Consider the following 20188-nt stretch of genomic DNA (forward strand, 5'->3'; position numbering starts at 1 on the left):
TCCATGCTGTCCTGCCTGTATTTTAGGAACCTCAGATTCCAAGGGCAAATTCACAGGGTCAAAAGAGAGAATTTATCTAATATGCTCCACCTTCTCTGCCCCACCTGGGGCAAAATCAACAGTTGCAACGCCCAGTCTTCCTGGAGGGCCCTGGTAGCACAGTTAGCTATGAAGGAGCTTCCTGAGCCCAGCCCTGCGGGAGGGGGGTATGGGGGAGGGGAGGGGAGGGGAACCTAAATTACATTTTTTTAAAAAATTGTTTGACACGAAGTCTCATTATGTAGTCTAGGCTGGCCTCAAACTCGCAGCAATTCTCCTGCCTCAGCCTCCTAAGTGCTGGGATTACACGCATTCGCCACCAAGTCTAAACAACAATAAGGATTTCTCTGGGCTGGGGGTTTAGCTCAGCAGTGGAAGTGCCTGCTTGGTAAACGCAAGGCCATGTGTTCAACTCCCAGTATCCCCCCCCAAAAAAGAAAGAAAAATTTCTCTTAAAAAATATATAGTGGCTGGGGGCTGAGGATTTAGCTCAGCGGCATAAGCGCCTGCCTTGCAAGTAGGCAGTCGTGAGTTCGATCCCTGGTACCGATAAAAACGAAAAAGACAAAAAAAAGTAAAAAGTATACAGTGGCTGGATATAGTGCTAATACTAGTAATTTCAGCTAGGTAGGAGGCTGAAGCAAGAGGATTGCAAATTCCAGAACTGCCTGGGGAGTTTAGCAAGACCCTCTCTCAAAATAATTTTTATAAACGACAGACAACAGGAAACAGGGAGACAGACTTTGCAGATAGCAAAGGGACCCAGGAATACAGGGGAAAAGGAGAGAGGGGAGGGGGAAATAAAAAAAGACTAAAACGTAAAGTGTGTATGTATCAACTCTCCCTGATGAATGTATTTATTATGTATTGCAAACGCGCCAAAAGAATATTAAGGGTTGAGGGTACAGGTTTGCCTTCCATGGACAGGTCACTCAGGCGCCTTTGCCTAGCATCTTGAGAAGACCTGGGTTCAATCTCCAGGATCAAAGTGAAGATCAAAAAAAGTACTATTATCGTTATAGACTAGTTCACAACTCGTCTCTTGTTTCTTATTCTCCTCTGCTTCCAGATGATCCTAAAATACTGTGTCTGGTCTGTGTGGGCTCTGTGTCAGCCATTTTGGGTCTTCTCAACACAAGTCTCCAGCGGGGTCTCTGGGTCACACAGTTGAGGTTCGTCCTAGCATGCGGCATGCTCCTGTGTCACAGCAGCTGCACTCTGGTCTTGGGGATCTCATATTGCAGCGTCCTTAGGTAAGACCATACAATCACTGGACTTAGGTTTAAAAAAACAGAAATCATGGTCGGGTTTGGTGGCACATACTGTGATCCCAGCATCCTGGAAAGCTGAGGCAGGAGTATCACAAATTCCAGCCCAGCCTGAGTAATGTAGCGAGACTCTGTCTCAAAATTTTAAAAAGGGGGTGAGGCTGGGGATTTAGTTCAGTGTGCTCTAAATTCAATCTCCAGTACCCAAAACCAAACTAAACCACATAGGAAATCATAAGCATCCAAGTAGTTTACCAACACTCACACTCCTAAAGGTCCCTTTTAAGGATCTTGTCCAGACGTGATTTCAAAGAATGGATGAGCTCCTTAAGGACACACGACGTGACCAAGCTCGCTAAACTGGCACAATGAAAGAGAATTCTTCCACCATTCTTTTCTAGCCCAGGCGCCTGGGTGACCTGTCCCTGGAAAGGCACAGGTGACTCCGGTCAAAAGCCTGGCACACCCAGAAGCGCGCTTCGCATCAATTCAGGGGCAGATGCTCAGAGGAAAGCGGGTTGCTGTGCTGCACCGGGAGCAGGGAGCCCCGGCCCACGCGGATTTTTAACTGAGCCTCGTGGCAGGGCGGGGGGCGCTTGTGATTGGCCGCGGGGGCCGGGGCGGGGCGGGGCCTGGAGGCGGGGCGAAGCCGGGGCGGGGCGGGGCCAGGCGGCGGGCGCCGACGCAGGGCCTCCGTAAAAGCGAGCGGTGGTGCCGAGCCCCGGATTGAGCCCTCCCCGCCCGGGGTCGCGGCACGCGCGGCCCTGTCTCGCGCGCCGGCCGGGCGGCGGGCTGTGAGGGGTGGGCCGAAAGCCCCGCGCTGTCCCGGGCGCAGGCGGCTGCTGGCGGCACACCGAGGCCTGCGCGCCGGTCCTCTAGTGTCCGGTCTCTGTGACCGACCCCCGGCCGAACCATGGCCCTGAGGGCCGAGGGCGCCGCGCTCGACTGCTTCGAGGTGACGCTCAAGTGCGAGGAAGGCGAGGACGATGACGAGGCCGTGGTGGTGGCCGTCATCCCGCGACCGGAGCCGATGCTCAGAGGTGAGGACGCGATGGGGGGACCCTGCTTCCGCCTGGCGGCCGGGTCTCGGCCTGTACCTTCTCCTGCTGGCCGCGGCGCCCCCTGCTGCGCGCCCCGCCGCCCCTCGCCCCTTACCTCTCACCCCTCACCCTTCACTCCTCCCGCGCGGGCTTGGGGCTTGGGGCTTGGGGCCTGGCGCTCTCGCCCCTCCCCCTCCGCTCGGAACCTCCAGGCTTCGGAATCCCCCTCCCTCGCCCACCCCGCCCGCCCCGCGTCTGGAGACTTCCATCCACGCCCCGCGCGCTCCGGATCTTCCGGCGCCCTAGCGCCCCCACGCCCGGGCTCAGTTCTTGAGGCCGCATCCCCACGGAGCTGGGAGTCAGTGGCCGTCGCCTCCTTCCCGCGCGGCCCAGTTGTGCCATAAGCTGAGGGGCGGCGAGGCCTCTAGGCCCGAGTCGGGGCGCGGCGACTGGGTGCCAGAAGTGGTCCCTCAGGGAGGAGGCCGGCGCCCTCGCTGCCCCTAGGGACATTTTGAGAGCCCCCCCCCCCACTACCCAAAGCGTGAGGCCTTTTTCCGCGCAACTCCGTCCCCCCCCCCCCCCGCCCCAGCCGCAGGCTTTTCTAAGCCACAGGTGTGAAGGTTCTAGACTGCGCAATGAATGAAGGGGATGCAGCACTTTGTGTAGGGAAAAAGCAGTGCTGAAGGGGAGAGGATGCCGTAAGCCACCAAAAGGAGCTTAGTTAGCTACGGGAGGGGACTTGAGGAGCGCTCTGGGAGCTCTGGTTCTCCCCTCCCCCTCTTTTTCTCCCTTCCCTGTCCCTTCACTGATTTCTTTAGTCCTTAGGAGCTTGCAAACCTTAACCAAAACAAAGAGCTACCTTTGTGAAAGAATCATGGAAATGCAAATAGTATCGGCACTTTTCAATGTCCCCTTTCCTTAGGGGATTGCGTTCAGAAGAAGTTGAGAGCAAGGCCATTTGTTGTACTTTGTTGGAATGTAATGATGTGTCCTGCACGGCATAATCTTTTTTGGAGTCAGAAGAAGTATAGGATTAGTGAGGCAAATAAAGGCTGCATCCCTCAGAGCATTCAGTCCTACTGGCACGCTATTTTCCCGCTTGTGCTCACATTTGTGGAGTGCTTGCTTTGCTTCTGTCAAAGGCTGGCTCAGTTAACCCACTCAACATCCCTGCAAGGGGGTCCACGTTCCCTCTCAGGGAGGAAATAGAAGTCTGGAGAAGTTCATTCATTCAACCAGTGTTTATTGCTACTGACCACTTAACTGTTTGCCAGGCATTGTCTTAGGCTAGGGATGGTGACCATAGTAAATCACCAGAGGAGGAACTGCCCTTGTCAAACATATGTGCCCCAATCCCAGACAGACAGGTAGATAAATTTGGTGTGTCAGATAAGTGTTTCAAACAACATTTACAGTGGGATTAGGAAAAGGAAGGGGTGGTTAGGAAAAAAACAGCTGTGGAGATAGCTAGAGAAAGAACACTACAGATAGAGTAGCAAGTGCAAAAGTCCTAAGGTACTAGCTTCTGAGGCAGTTTGGGATATGAAAGAAAGGATGAATTCCCAGTTTTGATCTGACCAAGTGAAAGGAAGCTCTTCCTGTGTTGAGATTGAGAAGGCTAAGTGTAGGCTTCTTTTATGGCAGGTTGGGAGTTAAGGTTTGAATAAGTTGGATTTTAGTTAAAGTTGAGATGTCTTTTATAGGGTTCAAGTAGCAAGGCAGATAAGCAGTTGAGTTCACTGGTGTAGGTTTCATGAAGGTGCTACTGCAGATGTGGATATGAGGGTTGTCAGTAGGCTGTCAAGGGGATGATGTTTACAGAGGCAGGGAGTTGACAGAAAGGGTCTGAGCACTCTTAAGTACTCCAGTGTTTACAGGTTGGTGATTGAGTTGGTCTCCCTTTACACAATATTCTGTGCCAGTGTCCACCAGTTAATGTTCCTGATGCTAGGGATTTAGATGCAAAATATCAAAAATCTTGTGCCGTGCTAGGAGTATAACTCGGTGGTAGTGCGTCATCCAGCCTACACAAAACTCTTGGTTTAATCCCTAGCATTGAAGAAAAAGATTACATGTTATTGTCAGGCTTATAAGGGAATAGATTTAATACAGGGTTCATAATTTATAGGACTATTTTATAATATTCCAAAAGTCAAATGCAGAAGGCTGGGTGTGGTGTACATGCTGTAATCTTAGCACTTGGAAGGCTGAAGCAGGAAGATCATCTGTGAATTCAAGACCAATCTGGGCTACAAAGTGAGCTAAAGGCCAGGCTGAACTGCATCATTAAAAAAAAAAAGCGCAGGAGATCTGTTCATGCACTAGAGACCTGAAAAATCCAGCTGAGGACCTGGGTCCCATAGCAGCATCCTGTACAAGGTCAGTTGGAGGCCTATAGCCCCCGACAATGTCTCATGCAAGTCTCTATCAAGGATCTGCACTGAGAAGGCCCAAATGCCAGGGGTAAAGCTAGAAAGTCTGTGACTCTGGGGAGAGGGCTCCTTGGCATCAGGCGAAGGGATCTGCACTGGAGCCAGGAGGTGATGCTCAGGGTAAGGACCAGAGCTCCTCTGAAAAGAACTGCAGCCATCCTCAGTGACAATAACGACTTGAGCTCCTCCAGCCTCCAACAGTAACAGCTGAATTCATCAGGAAAAACAATGTGACAAGCTTCTCCAGGAGAATCAACAGCACATCATCTCCTCTCCAGCTCTTTTACCCTGTTAGCAACAATCCTCAGGTGGTTCCATGCACAGAACCACACCGCTACAGTTCAGTTGGGTGTTGTAAGTTGACCATTAGTTAATCCACCACATATGCTATTGTGAAACATGCAATGTAAAGGGGACATGGCGGCCTCAGAAGCACAAAGGTTGTACTGTGGAGGAAAGCCCAAAGGTAGGAATTGAGATGCTCAGGCCAGGGAGATTGCAGTCTCCTTCAGGGTGGCAAGAAGGTGGTTCTTCAACAGTGACTTGGAGGAAGCAAAGGAGCCATGCAAATGTCTGAGAAGCCATGAATCACATGGATAATTGAGAAAGAACCTCAGGGAAATAAAAGAAGGAAAATCTGGGGCAGAGCTCACTGGTAGAGTACTTGAGTATGTGAAGCCCTGAGTTCTAGCCACAGCTCTGCAAAGGAAAAAAAAAATGAACCAAAGAAAGTTAGGTGCTTTGGATGCCAAATGATGAAAATCAGGACAGGAAAAAAGAAGAAAGTAATGACAAATGAAACTGAATTGCTCAAAGGGTTTACCATTGGTAACTTCCAAGAAAGTGGAGTGGTGAGGAAGAAGGCCCATTGGGGCAGATAAACTATGGTCCGGGGACCAGGAGACAAGTACAACCCTGCTGGAACGCATCATCTGAGTCCAAGCCAAGGTTCAGGTCCATTCCACATTCAACCTCTTCTACACAACCTCTCCCCATCATGCTTCTGTTTTGTCCACCCTTTGGTCGTGGGAGAAGTACTGCCACAAGGGGTCATGGGCATTTTGCTGAATCCCTGAGCTTCAGATGATAACAGGTCTGACCTTTGCCAAGCTGAAAGGGATTTCTGCCCCGTCTGCGCTTATAACTCACATATACATAGGGAGGAGTGACACACAGCTGCATTGCAACAAGACCTTCCTTGCAAATGCTCTGGGACTGACATGGAAAGAATTACTATAGCTGTGTGCCAGGTCCTGTAGGGGAGGTCAGATGATAGAGTTTGGCCAGTATGCACACCTGTAATCTTAGCACTCAGGAGCCTAAGGCAGGGGGATCACCTTGAGTTTTTTTTTTGTACGGGGGATTGAACTTACAACTTCATGCTTGCCTGGCAGGCACTTATGCCACTAAGCTAAATCCCCAGCTCGAAGCACATAGTCTTGTGGGAAACGTGAAGTCCTTTTTTTTTTTTTTTTTTCCCCTTTTTATCGGTAACGGGGATCAAACTCACGATTGCCTGCTTGCAAGGCAGGCGCTTATGCCGCTGAGCTAAATCCCCAGCCCTTAAACCTGAAGTCCTAATGACTTGAGAACACACAGAGGCAAGAGTAAGATGTGTACAGAATGGCTCATTCTTGGATCCTGTGCAGTCTAAGTGTCATCAGCAGGGGTATTAACAGTACCCCTCTTGCTCTGCAGTGACCCAACAGGAGAAGACCCCTCTTCCTCGGCCCAGCCTGTTGGAGGCAGGTAGTGATGGCTGTGAGGAGCCCAAACAGCAGATGTCTTGGGAGCAGGAGTTCCTGGTGGGGAATAGCCCCGGAGGCAGTGGGCGGGCCCTGTGCATGGTGTGTGGGGCCGAGATCCGTTCTCCCTCTGCGGACACTGCTCGCACACACATCCTGGAACAGCATCCCCACACCCTGGACCTGAGCCCCTCAGAGAAAAGCAACATCCTGGAGGCCTGGAGTGAGGGGGCAGCCCTTCTGCAAGACATCCATGCTGAACAGCCGTCTCCATTGGCTTCAGGTAATCAGGTGGGGTAGAGTTGGGCAGAGGGAGAAACGGCTGGTGGGAGCCCTGGCAGCTCAGCAGGCTTTTGCCCTCTCAGAGTCAGGCTGCAATGTTGAGCCAGACCCCAGCTCCAACCCAGGCCCTGCAGGGATGCCAGCAGAGATCGTGGTCCTGCTAGACTCGGAGGACAACCCGTCCCTTCCTAAAAGGATCCGGCCCAGGGGACTTCGCCCCCTTGAGCTTCCTGGTCAGTCAACAAGGGGGGAGGGTGGGAGGGATGGGGACAGGGTGAAACATAGGCTCTGTTCTGGATTGCTGCTGGGAGGGTATTCTTGGGAATCTAGTGGTGACTTCTGAAAGATACAAGATTTCTTCACAGCTGCCCCTGCCACAGAGCCAGGAAATAAGAAGCCCCGTGGCCAGAGATGGAAAGAACCCCTTGGGGAAGAGCCTGTCAGAAAGAAGAGAGGCAGGCATATGACCAAAAACCTGGACCCTGATCCTGACCCTGACCCTGACCCAGGTGAGGGGAGGTCTGACAGAGGGGATAGGCTTTGGTCACAGCACTGCAACAGAATGCCCAGGTCCACCGTGAGGATGGAGGGGACCAGGCTAGAGGCACCTGCAGCTCTCCTGAGGCTTGGGGCTCAGGGCTTTGGGTTCCAGTGTTTTCACTCATAGTTTCTTTCTGTCTGCCTTTTCAGAGCCCCTATCCCCTGACTCATCCACAGAGACGTTTGCAGCACCAGCTGAGGTCCGACATTTCACTGATGGCAGCTTCCCTCCTGGCTTTGTCCTGCAGCTCTTCTCTCATACCCAACTCAGGGCTGCCGACAGTAAGGACTTTCCTCAAGAGGGCAAAGCAGCAGTGGAAGGCCAGGCCCAAACAGAAAGCCTGTCTCCAGGTGAGCCTTCCCCAGTGGGAACAGCCAGGAAGAGGTCAGCCTGGCAACTCCCTTGGCTTTGGGCTTCCCAAGGCTGCACTGCACTGGAGCCCAGGGTGCTGGTGATTGGTACTCAGGTCCCCAGGGACACGGGCTAAGGGGAGGTGATTAGAATGGGAAAGGCGGGCCAAAGAGCTGAACATTTCTGAATATCCTTCAGAGATTCTTGGAGTTGGTTGTTACAGTTGTGTAGGCCAGTATGCCCACACCCAGCTCTACAGACAGATGGACTCTGGGGCCTGAGATACATCTTTCCCAGGTGTAGCAGGGACCAAGTGATGTAGTACTCAGCAATTCAAACAGTTACCAAAATAGTAAACAGGTCATGCATGGGGCACCTGCATGGGGACCCAGCTCAGGAAATTGCTAATGATGGCAGCAGGTGGGCAAGTGCTATGTCAGGTTCTCCTGATTGTAAGAGGCTTCCAGAGTCGGATGTGGCAGTGCATCCCAGCACTCTAGGAGGCTGAGGCAAAAGGATCACAAAGTCAAAACCCAGTCTGCCCATTTAGCAAGATCTTGTCTCAAAAATTAAAAAGGGCTGGGAATAGGAATATAATCCAAACCAAAAGCCCTGTGTTCAAACCCTAGTGTCACACACAAAAAAAAAGAGAAAAAGAAATCTATATGTAGTTTATTTGATCCATACAAAAATACTTTAACAGGACTGGGGATTCAGCTCAGTGGCATAAGCACCTGCCTGGTAAGCGTGAGGTTATGAGTTCAATCCCTGGTACCAAAAAAAAAAAAGTCACCTTAACAGTAAAAGAAGTGATTCCTTCTTTCTCATGTTCCTTGTACAAGTTTTCTATCATAGGTATAGCAGATTACAATGAATTTAGTGGTTTGCTTTTATAGCAAAGGGTCCAAAATAGATCTTTCCAAGCTAAACTCCGTGTATCAGCAGCAGCAGGGCTGTGTTCTTTTCTGGAATCACTAGGGGGAAATCTGTTTTTTTTCACTTTGCTTGGCTTGTAGAAGCCACCCACGTCCCTTAGCTTGTGGCCTCCCAACATCCTTAGGGTCACCAATGGCCAGGAGAAGTTCTTGGCTCACCATCTTTGGTCCTGCCACATCTGCTTCCCTGTTCTGTGTTTTAAAGACCCTCGTGGGTATAAGGGCTTACATTCGTACTCAAGACTTTTTTTTTCTTTTTGAGGTGGTGGGGATTGAACCCAGGGCCTCACCATGCTAGGTAAGCAATTTTCCCATTGACTCCAACTCCAACCCTGTCTCTATTCTTTGTCAGCAGATTAGCAACCTTAATTCTGTCTGCAGCCTTCATTACCCCTTGTCATGGAGTAAAACATTGCCAGGTTCTAGGGACTGAGACTTCTGAGTGGACATCTCTGAGGATCATTTTTCTGCAACCACAATCATATACCCACAGAATTAAGGAGAGTGGAATGCGTTGCAGAGGCTGAGCCTGCTTCCTCTCCTCTCCTGTCTTTGCCATGCATAGCTCATACCATTTGGGGCTCAGTAAATACTTTCCGAAGGAAAGGATGACTGTCCGGGAGTGGCCGTTTGTGTCCCAGCTTGTTGGAAATGTGCAGGTGGAATAGGGGGTCATGAGGTAGCTGATGAAGTGGCTGGAGGCTTCCCAGCAGAGAGCTCTCCAAAAAGTGGTGAACTTTCTCCATGGGGAGATAGAATGTTACCTGTTGCTGCAGATCCACTTAACAGTAGTGCCTATTAATGATTTGACCCCTTCTGTCTTTTTACAGAGCTCTGTGCGTGTGTGCACGTTTGTACACATACACATCGCTCTTTTTTGCTGTGATGGACCCCTTTTTCTCCTCTGACAAGCCTTACCCCGTCTTGTGTATCATTTTTAACTGTCTGAATGAGTTGTGTTCCTGCACTGCCTCCCTGGGCTATGCTGAGTCCCCCATTCTCCTGGGTCCTCAATGTGGTTGGCCTTGCCACTGTTTAGTAGGTCTACTGGTTTCTTTTTTTGTCTTTTTTGGTACCAGGGATCGAACTCATGACTGCCTGCTTGCAAGGCAGGCGCTTATGCCACTGAGCTAAAACCCCAGCCCAGTCTGCTGGTTTCATATGTGAAGGGAGCCTTGATTTTGAGTCTTGGGGTGGCTGAAACCCCCCATTTGGATGGTGCATACAGAAGAGAATCCCTGGCCAGGGATATAGCTCAGCTGCATAAGCGCCTACCTTGCAAGCGCATGGTTGTGAGTTTGATCCCTGGTGCAAAAAAGAAAAGAAAATGACAGAAGAGAATCCCTAAGATTTTAGGTTTATGTGGGGTGAGTGGACAAAAAAGAGATGGAGATGGTATGTTTCAGTGGTAGCAGGATTTTGGGAGGTTGGAGATGGCCAGGGAACCATAGAGGATAGCAGTGTACCAACAAAGTGTCCCTGGAGCCCAGCCTTGAGGGAAGTGCTCTGGGGAATGATACCAAAAAAGCAGCCATTGTCCCCAAGAAACTCCATATGTTGATGGGCACCTGTCAGGGTTCCAGGCTGGGAAACTAAGGCAGGAAGATTGTAAATTCAAGCCTTACATAAGCCTAACATGGTTTTGTCTCCAAAGGAGGGAAATGAGGAATGACATTCAAAGTGAAGGCCCTGGATTCAGTCCTTAGTTCACTAATAAGCAAACAGCAGCTACACATTGATGTAGGAGTTGGAAAAGGTCACTTTGCTTAGGTTAGCTGAGCTGGTAGCTACAAATGTGTGATGGTGGTAAAGCAGTCTGGGAAAGCTTTCTAGAACTTTCTGGGGACTTTGCAAGGGGAGCTGGGGGCCAGGAGAGGAAAGTTGGAAGGACCCACTCGCAAGACAAGGAAAAAAAGAGTCTCTTTTTCTAGTATTTGGTTTGGGTAGGACCTGGAGATCCAGTTAGGACCCCTTAGCTGGAAACACAGTTCCAGGGAACCTGGGAACAAGCATAGTGAGAAAGCACCTGTGCATGCCAAGTGTGAGCCTTGCACAGTCTCTGCTTTTGTTCACCCCTGGCTCCTCAGCACCTAGAACAGTGAGTGCCTAGCATAAAGAAAGCTCGCCAAAAAATCATTGGAAAGTTGGGCAGATGAGTGATGGCTGCCTTTGCCTGTCATTCAGGTGGTGTCAAGTCCAAAGTCTCTGCTTCTAGATGGCTTAGGAAAGGACCAAAGGGAATGGGCCCTGCCCAGCCTCCACAGGGGAAGCAGCTCTAGAATGCATGCACAACTGCAGTGTAGCAGGAAGCAGGGAGGAAGGTGGGGCTGTTCCATGCCTCCCTGCCAGAGGGACTCTGCTTGTCCAGAGTCGTCCTGGCATGGTGAGTCATCCTCGCTTGCTTTTAGGTCCTAGTTCTCTGATCTCTACCACATCTTAGGCCTCACAGCCTTGACTTCCTTACTTCATCCTTGCCACCATAGCATTTAACCAATGCAGGCCTTGAGAAGCCAGCCTCTGTAGTTTATTTGAGCCTCTGCTGCATACCACACTTCCTTAATATTCTGTCTCACAAAGGTAAAATACTATATAAGGTTTTAAAATTTCCATCTTGCAGAAGATGAAACAGTTGAGGTACAGTGGTACATGTCTGTGGGAGGCAGAGGCAGGAGGATCACTTGACTCCAGGAGTTCAAGACCGCCTTGGGCATCATAGCAGGACCCCAACTCAAAAACACAAGGTTGTTGGGGGATAGATAGCTCAGTTGTAGGACCTTTGCCTAGCATGTGTGAAGCCCTGGGTTCAATGTCCAGCACCACCACAACCGCTAAAGTAAGGGAATCATCCTCGGCCTCAGCCTTAGACAGGTGAAGTCTCAGGGTCAGCTTTGAGATGGTCCGAGTTGCTCAGGCTGGGTTTAAACTTCCAGTCCTCCTGCCTCCGCCTCCCAAGGTTTAAAAGTGTATATACCACCATGCCTGACTGTGGGAGGTCCTTTCTAGACTACCTGCCCCTCACTTGTCTCTGAAATCTGAGTGCAACTTCACCCTTAGCACTGGACCAACACTGAATTTTTGCTAAAGTTGCCATTGACTTCTATAAACTTAAATCCAGTGGTTAGTTTTGACTCCTTCACTTTTTGATCTGGTAGTAACATCAGATCCGTCCCTCATTTTGTATCATACTGTTTTCGGTCTCCCCCTTTTTAGAGTGTTACTATCTTTGGGTCAGAATGTTTGCGTTGTGATCTTCTTTGGTGAAGAATAAGTACTGGTTTTTTGTTTGTTTGGTGCCGGGGATCGAACTCAAGACCTTGTACTCACCAGGCAGGCACTTAACGCCATTGAGCTAAATCCCCAGCCCTGGCACTGTTTATATACTGGTAGGTGTCCCCCAATTCACAGCTCTCAATAGGGGTTTTTTTGTTTTGTTTTGTTTTTTCTCAGTATGTTTTGTGTGACTGTATATTAGCTTTCCAGAAGAACAAAATACCTGACACTCACAATTTAAAGGAGATACTTATAGGTTCGGGAGTTCTGTCCCACTGGATCCAAGCCAAAAACCTTCTAACCTCATCCCCACACTAGTCCATACTCAAGATTCTCCATAGTAAGTTGAGGGCTCACTCTCTTGTCTTTAACCAATTTTTTGGGAACCAGGAATCAAACTCGAAACCCTGTGCTTGCCAGGCAGGTGCTTGTCACCTCGGCCCTCTCATTGCTGCTTGCATCCAGCTTGTAAGTGGTCTCAGGTTTGCCTGCTGTGCTATACTGTCACAGCCAACAATGTCCTTGCTGAAAATACAGGTCAGATGGTTGCTGCTCTGCTCACAGCCTTCCCAGTGGCTGCTGTCAGACTTCAGATAAGAGCTGGAGTCCTGGGCATGAGTGATCTTCCTGCCAGGTGATTTTCCCCTGACCTCTCATCACGCCACAGCACACACACCTGCACAGGTGGCAGCACCCGTGCTACTCCTGCCATCAGAGGTGCTGTTCCATACTTCTTCCTCCACATCTCTGCACCCTGTGTGCCTGCCCTAATGCGTTTCTTGACATTGCACCTGGCCATATAGAACCTGCTACATCTTCTGTTTGCTGGTATTTATTGGCTCTCGCCACTGAGATGTAAACTCCAAGGAAGCAACAGCATACTCCTCCCCATCCCTGCTGGCACCCTGGCAGAGAGCGGCAGCATGGGCACGTCATGCTTGTTGATGAGTTATATGCTGAATTCATGAATAGAGTGGAGTTCAGTCTCTCTTCCCTCAAGTAAGACCACCTTACCTGAACAGAACATGTAAGTCCCTGAATTGTACAGCCTAATGATGGTGGCCACTGAGTCATTTTTAAGAAACTTTTTTTCTTTTTTTTTTTGTCTTTTTCATTTTTATTGGTACCAGGGATCGAACTCACAACTGCCTGCTTGTAAGGCAGGTGCTTACACCACTGAGCTAAATCCCCAGCCCCTGCCACTGAGTCATTTTAAATTCCAGCAAACTGGTACTCATCTCTGCTGTTTTTTTTCCTGCCACCTTTTAAATAACTGTTCTCTTAAAGACTAGAGGCAGCAGCTGTTTACTCACGCATGTGTTGGCCTGCAACGTGCGCTGCTTTTCCTCCTTTTATTTGGCCCAAACTCACCTGCAGTCTATTTCTTTTCTGACCTTTAGTAAAAGTTTGCTACTGTTAAATGAATAAGCTAGAAAAACAAAATTCAATACAGATATCTGCCATTTCCTACCTCTGCCTTATAGCAGTGTGACTTTTCCATGGACCCACATTCTAGGGGGCATTTTCGAGGCTGTCCAGTGGCCCTAAATGCCTTTCCCTGTCTTGCAGTCTACCTTTGACATGTTGAACAGCTTCTCCGTACTGCTAAGATGGGCCCTGGACCCTTGTGGCATGGGTGGTGACTGCAGGAGACAGGGCCTGGTCAGAGTCACAGAGCAGGGCTGGAGCACTAACCTGACCCCCATTCAGTGCTCTGCTCCACTCTGCAGATCCCTCGTGCACTTTGTAGTCACAAAACCATGTCTTAGCCTGGTTCATGTAGGCAGAACCCCTTAGGCCAGGCTGCCCAGCAAGTTATATGTGAAATGATGCTGCTGAAGGTAAGAGTGGGGAAGAGGTGGCTGCAGCGCTGTCCCTGTCCTAGGTCTAGGGGAGGAAGGCTTCATATTGACATGTGGCGGTGCCATTGCCTACAAGGTTGTGAAGCTGGCGTCTTTCTGCTGGAACCAGGCACTGGGCTGAAGAAAGCAGGAATGCCCTGGAGTGTGGGTGTGGTTTGCAGAGCCATTGAGGTGCTCTTGGGCTCTGAAGGGCCCTAACTCTGCTCTCCTCCCACCCCTGCCCAGCTCCCCCTTCGGGGCTTCGCGGGACACTGGATCTCCAGGTTATCCGTGTGCGGATGGAGGAGCCCCCAGCCGTCAGTCTCTTGCAAGATTGGTCCAAGCACCCACAGGGCATCAAGGGAGTGGGTGCAGGTGATACCCCAAAGTGGCCCACAGTTCTGTCAGAATCCAGCACCACTCTCGGGGGGCAGCCAGAGGCAGGCAATGGGCTTTAAGTTCTTGCTTTCCTGGGGAGGGAGGAAGGAACATCCCCCTTTGGCTTGTAATGCGCGCAGATGCAGAGCTGCTGGCAGCCACCCTGTCAAGGCAGGGCGGAGGGGGGCCTAGTGAGACCTGAGGTGGTGGGGGCTGAGCTGAGGCTGCGGGGAAGGGCACTGGGCCTGTGGAGAACACCTACCCCATCTTTGGCTGACCATGCCTCTCTGACCCTCACTCCTCCACCCTGAGCTCCCCGCCATTCTCCCCGGCACAGTGCCTTACACAGAGGTGGTCATGACGGGGTCTGAACTGAGTCCCACTACCTCGGGGGACGCCTCTCCTCCCCCACTTGTTCAGGCTCCTACACCAGGAGCCTCCATTACCTCTTCCCACTCCATCTCTGCCGAGGGCTCCATTCACCTCCACGCTCCCTTTCACCGGTTTTCCTGTTGTATATATTGCCTTTGTTGACAATAAATTATTTTTTTTTATTAAGAGACTTCCGTGTGGGCCATCATTGTGGGAAGGCAGGGGCCTCCTGGATGCAGCTCAGGCAGGAGGGCTGCAGGATAGGCCTGCCTGGGAGCAGATGCACCCTGTCCTGAGGGTGCAGTAGTGAGCCACAGGGCAGGGCTTGCCTGGCCAGGCTTGGTGTCAGTCACATGGGTGCCCCTTGTCCCTTCCCCTCAGCCTCGCCCCAAAAAGAGGGGTCAAGAAACATTAAATCTTGTATCTTCTGACTTTGCCTGTGAGGACCTCTGCCCAACCCAGACCACCATGGGAGCCTGGGATGCTCACACTCAGGAGCTTAGCATTGTTGGGCCCTTTGGTAAAGTGGAGATTCTTTCTCAGCCAACAAAGTAGAGGTGGCACGTGGGTGACAAATAGCTTTCCCTTCTCCAGTCTCACAGTCTCCCCAACCAAGCTTCCTGTCACCCTGACCTTGGCTTCATCCTACCCTGATCGTGGCCTGGTTCCTCCCACTGCCCAGACCCTGAGAGCCCATTTCAAGTCCGTGTGGAATTCCATGTGCCCTGAGCTAACCTGCCACAGGCCAAAGCCATGCGTGTTCTCTTCCTCATAAGGCCCTGTCTCTGCTGTGTTGTTAAGTAGCTGTTGCAGGCCTGGTGAGTGGGAGCAAGCACCTGCCACCCCTGAGAAGCAGGTGCACTGAGGGAGGGCCCAGGCTGGGAGGACAGCTGTTCCCCAGAATGTTGACGTGAGCTGTCACACCAGTCAAGGAACGTCCAGGCCTAGCAGGGTCCACCATGTCCTCACCTGAGCTGGCCTCACTGGCAGGCAGCTGTTGGGACCTCACAGCTGAACAGGTTCTTGGGCACAGTCCTTTGACCCCAAGTGACCCACTCAGGAGTCCAAAAATGAATAGGGACAGAGGTATGGAGAAAAAGCAGTGTCAGGGCCAGGGCCCAGGGAACTTGCGAGTCCACCACCGTTGTGTAGATTGACAAAACTTGTGCACTGCCTCGTCAGAAAGGAGGTGCTTGGGGGCTGGGGATTTAGCTCAGCAGCATAAGTGCCTGCCTTAGAAGCAGGCAGTCATGAGTTCAATACCCGGTACTGATAAAAAGGAAAAAGACAAAAAAAAAAAAAAAAAGGGGTGCTGAGAGCCAGGCTCTGAACACACCAGTGCTAATCACTGCAGATCTGTGTCCTTTCAGTGATGTGATTGTGTTTATATCGGTGACAGTGTGCTTTTAGGACAAGATGGCTGTGTCACCGGGTGTTTGCACTTGAGGAAAGTGTTTCTAAAACTTGTGAAAAACTGTGATGCCAAATGCACATTTGCTGCTACTCCAGTTCATGGCTTGGCCTCCTAGACTGTGAGCTCCTCCTGGGCGGGGACCAGGCAGCATTGACTTTGTTTTCCTGATGTGTAGAACCTGGCACATAGTAGGTGCTCAATAAATACTCTGTTGGTGCATATTCCTGTGTGACATTCTTGTGAAAGTGGATCCCAGGAGTGTGGTTCCCTGCATCAGGGAGTTGCCACATAGCTGATTCCCTGATTTTGGCCCCACGTCCTCATGAGCTGGAATCTGTCCAGCCTTGCCCAGTGTGCTGAAGACTGCAATTGTGTTATCACAAGCTGCCTGTAAGCACTTCAGGATACTTGGGAGAAATGGAGAGGGACTGAGGTCATGACTTCAGTCCAGAGTGTGGGAGGACAGCTGGATGGAGGTGACAGGTTGCCTGCAACCCCCTTGCTTTTCACCTTGGGTTTGTGGGGTTCCCCCAACTCCAGCCCTGCCATCCTGGGGGAAGTGCCCATCCAAATAAAAGTGGATGGGCAGGACTGGTGGTGGTGGTGACCTGCTCCAGGTGTGGTGCTGAGGCCCGGCCAGGTTGGAGGTGGGCGTTTTGGAGACCTAAAGGAAATGGGTTTTTCATCACCAGATGCTTCTCCCCCTACTAGCAGTGAAGTATCCAACAATTCAGTTCTGACAGTAAATATCAGGAGTTCTTGCAGACCCCACCCTCAGGGCTTATCACCTCAGACAGCAATTGGAAATCCAGTCTGTCACACCTGTACCCAACCAACCGGAAGTTGAAGGTTCCCACCATGCCTTCCTGGCTTTGTAATTTTCTGTACCAGTTCACAAAAGTCAGGGAAACAGTTACTTAATTTTACTGACTTACCAAGTCTGTGACAAAGGATACAGGTGACTGGTATGGAAAGGTCCCACACCCAGGACCAGGGGTGTCTATCCTAGGGAATTAGGCTGTGCTGCCTTCCAGACACGTGGATTCTTTCCCTAACCTGATGGTCTCTGACTCCCATAGCTGAATGGTCTTACCGACGCTTCAGTAGGCCCATCTCCCATCTCCAGTCAGAGGTGGAGCTGAACTGTTGGCCAGCACCCTCCAAGAGTTACTTTGTGAACACAGGTATGGGGTGGAAAGGATCATAGTGTAAGCAGCAAAGGCATGGCTGGAGGTATAGCTCAGTGGCATAAGCGCCTGGCGAGTGCAAGGTGGTGAATTCAGTCCCTGGCACCAAAAAAAAAAAAAAAAAAAAAAAAAGCCTACAGCAGAAATGGCTGCTATAAATAGCAAAAGGTGCTTTCTTTTACAGTATGCACACATGCCCAACTCAAGATTCAAGATACTCTTGTTCCATGCACTCAGGACTCTTAGGAGCTGTTGTCCCAGAAGCCAAGGATAGAGACGAAACAGATTGTAATGCCTATAATCCCAAAGCTCTAGAAGGCTGAAGCAGAAGGATTACAAGTTTGAGCCCAGTCTTAGCAATTTAGATGCTGTCTCAAAATAATAAAAATTTTTGATGGCACACTCCTGTAATCTCAGCCTTCCAGAGGCTGAGGCAGGAAAATCATTGCAAGTTCAAGACCAACTTGGGTTACAGAGTGAGCCCAAGGCCAATCTATACTGCATAGCAAGATCCTGTCTCCAAAAAAAAAAAAAAAAAAAAAGACAAAATTCTTTTTAGAAGTTTGGTATGGTAACACATGTTTATATATCCCAGCACGGCAGAGGCTGAGGCAGGAGGATCACCATGAGTTCAAGACCAGCCCGAGCTGCACTGTGAGTACACAGCCAGCCTGAACTACCTAGTGAGACCCTGTCTCAAAAAGACAAAAGAGGGGGGGTGGGCGGGGGTCAATGGTGATGCAGCTCAATGTGAAGTTCAGTTCCCTGTATGAGCGTGATACTAGTGGGAGAAGGAGAAAGGAAAGAAAGAGGAAAAGGGAAGAGTGAACTCCAGTACTTCAGAGGGGGGCTGGGAAGAGAGCTGGGACCCTTGGCAGCCCCCCAGGATGTGACTTGAACCCTGAATCTGCTGTTCCTGAACTGATCCTCCAGCCTGAGCTGGTTGCTCCTCCTTTGGGAGTTGTCCAGGGCAGAGTTACCTTCGCTTCCCCTCCCTTTGCCTAGCATTCTAAATTCTTAAAGCCACACCTAAATGATTAAGATGTTAACTGAAGCCTAATTTGATATCACAAATTTATAATCCCAGCTACTTGAGAGGCTGAGGTAGGAGAAGAATTACAAATTCCAGATCAGCCTGTGTAATTTAATGAGACCTGTCTGAAAATAATTTTTTTTTTTTTTTTTTTTTTTTTGGTCTTTTTGAGACAGGGTCTCACTATGCAGTTCAGGCTAGCCTTGAGCTCACTTTGTAGCCCAGGCCGGTCTCGAACTCGCAAAGATCTTCCTGCCTCAGCCTCCTGAGTGCTGTAATTACAGGCGTGAGCCACCACACCTGGGGAAAATAAAAATTTTAAAAGTACTCCCTGGGGACTGGGGATTTAGCTCAGCGACATAAGCGCCTGCCTTGCAAGCAAGCAGTCGTGAGTTCCATCCCTGGTACTGATAAAAGGGAAAAAAAAAAAAAAAAAAAGTGCTCCCTGGATTTAGTCCCTGGTGCAGGAAAAAAAAAGGTTAACTGCCAAATAATCTTTCTTCAGATTTACAAAACTCAGGACATCTGGTGTGCTTCAGATAACATCAGAATAGTCTTAATTTCTGTCACCTTAGTCTTTATATATATATATATTTTTTTCTTTTTCCTTTTTATCAGTACCGGGGATCAAACTCATGACTGCCTGCTTGCAAGGCAGGTGCTTATGCCACTGAGCTAAATCCCCAGCCCATGTTACCTTAGTCTTTAATTCTGTCAGCTAACACAGAACATGCAAATTGCTATGATGTTTAACTTGCAGAAAAATAATGTTTGTAACTAGCCCCAGGAGGTCAAAGTCAATTACATTGTTCTCCAAAGGGGAAGAAAACCCCCCCAAAACATTCTTAGCTGTCACCGTGTATCAGTTCCCTCTCTACAAAAGGCCTTTCCTTTCCGGGTACCTGAGCTCCCCAAGATGGTTTTGGGGGGAGGACACCAGCTCCCCCCATCTTGGCACCCTGGAATTAACCCGATTTTCTTCCCAGCAGCTCTCATCTTGGAGCACTGGGCTATTGAGTGGCACACAGACAGACTCAGGTCCGGTAACAGCCCCTCTGTGTGAATGCAGTGGTCACACACAGGTACTGCACACATGCACACACATCACGCACACACGGTGCATACTTGTGCACACTCCACACATAAGAGCTGGCCTCCAATGGGGTTCAGGCTATGTGGGGCCCTTGATACACTGTAAAGTCACAGCTGTCCTTAAGGTTGAGGTGTGTAGGAGGCTGAGAGGTTGGGACGGGACAGAAGAGGGTCTCTGTGGGGTTGCTGCCGCTTGGTACCCCCTACCCCAACTAGAATCTTAGAACAAGGGACGTGCTCATCTCCTGGGGACCACAGAAGAGGGGAAGGGTTTCAGAGGCTCTGCAGCAGCCACCATGTGCTTTTTTTTTTTTTTAAAGCCAATCAAATTTAGCAGTGGGGGGGGGTGGTATACCAACTTTAGTGACACTAATGTTAATAAGTTCTGATAACCCACTGCCATTGGACCAGCCAGCCACCATATGCTTTGCCACCTCTTGGGACCAGGTGCCTCAGCCCACAGTCTTCCCACTGCCAGATCTCCCTTAAAGGGCACGCTCTCATTCTGTGCACAAGTGTGCCAGCCAAGGAAAACAAGCAGCATCAGTGGCTCACATGTCTGGGAGGCAGAGGAGGCAGGAGCAGTAGACAATGAGGCGGCCACCCCACAAGGCTCAGATTCCACAAATACTAGTGAAGGATCCTAGAGGCTGGCTCTGTGCTAGGAACTACGGGACACGTACAAGACACTTATCCTTTTGGATTTGACCACTTGTGATTCCAAGGCCTTTGTTTAGCATGCTCATCCACCTAGGTAGATATATTAGTTGCTTGTTTGTCACTAGGACAAAGTACCCAACACACACAACTTCACAGAGGAGAGATTTATTTTGGCTCACAGTTTCAGGGAATGCAGTCCATGGATGGTTGACTCCAAGAGAGAAATAGCCCAGAAAAATGGCAGGGTGGAGGAAAGAGGTTCACCACAGTGGGATGGAAGTAGCAGGAGGAGAGGAACAGGACAAGAA

At 50.2% G+C, this 20188-nt stretch overlaps 1 protein-coding gene across 4 annotated transcripts; it reads left to right on the forward strand.

Moving 5' to 3' along the window:
* Positions 1–1972: 1972 nt before the first annotated feature.
* On the forward strand, positions 1973–14682 carry Spindoc (spindlin interactor and repressor of chromatin binding). 4 transcript variants are annotated; one of them, XM_013150701.3, is made up of 7 exons: positions 1973–2347; positions 6478–6807; positions 6890–7039; positions 7172–7315; positions 7497–7697; positions 8896–8931; positions 13991–14132. In XM_013150701.3, exons 1-6 carry the CDS (start codon positions 2221–2223, stop codon positions 8907–8909), a joined length of 966 nt encoding a protein of 321 aa, XP_013006155.1. In that variant the 5' UTR covers positions 1973–2220; the 3' UTR covers positions 8910–8931; positions 13991–14132. The 4 variants fall into 4 exon arrangements, with proteins under 4 accessions (XP_013006155.1, XP_063083474.1, XP_003468140.2 ...); XM_063227404.1 differs by having other exon boundaries at positions 14029–14132; XM_003468092.5 differs by lacking the exon at positions 8896–8931 and having other exon boundaries at positions 14029–14682.
* Positions 14683–20188: the final 5506 nt, after the last annotated feature.

Source organism: Cavia porcellus, unplaced genomic scaffold, assembly GCF_034190915.1.
Source record: "Cavia porcellus strain 051 isolate PalLab524CR breed Dunkin Hartley unplaced genomic scaffold, mCavPor4.1 scaffold_17, whole genome shotgun sequence".
Classification (NCBI taxonomy): Eukaryota; Metazoa; Chordata; class Mammalia; order Rodentia; family Caviidae; genus Cavia; species Cavia porcellus.

Excerpts from the sequence above, each read along its gene's own strand:
- Spindoc (XM_005002938.4), top strand. The coding sequence starts at position 2,221 with ATGGCCCTGAGGGCCGAGGGCGCCGCGCTCGACTGCTTCGAGGTGACG. Across the intron at positions 7,316-7,496 it reads TGACCCTGACCCTGACCCAG|AGCCCCTATCCCCTGACTCA; the intron begins GTGAGGGGAGGT and ends CTGCCTTTTCAG. Across the intron at positions 7,698-13,990 it reads AACAGAAAGCCTGTCTCCAG|CTCCCCCTTCGGGGCTTCGC; the intron begins GTGAGCCTTCCC and ends ACCCCTGCCCAG.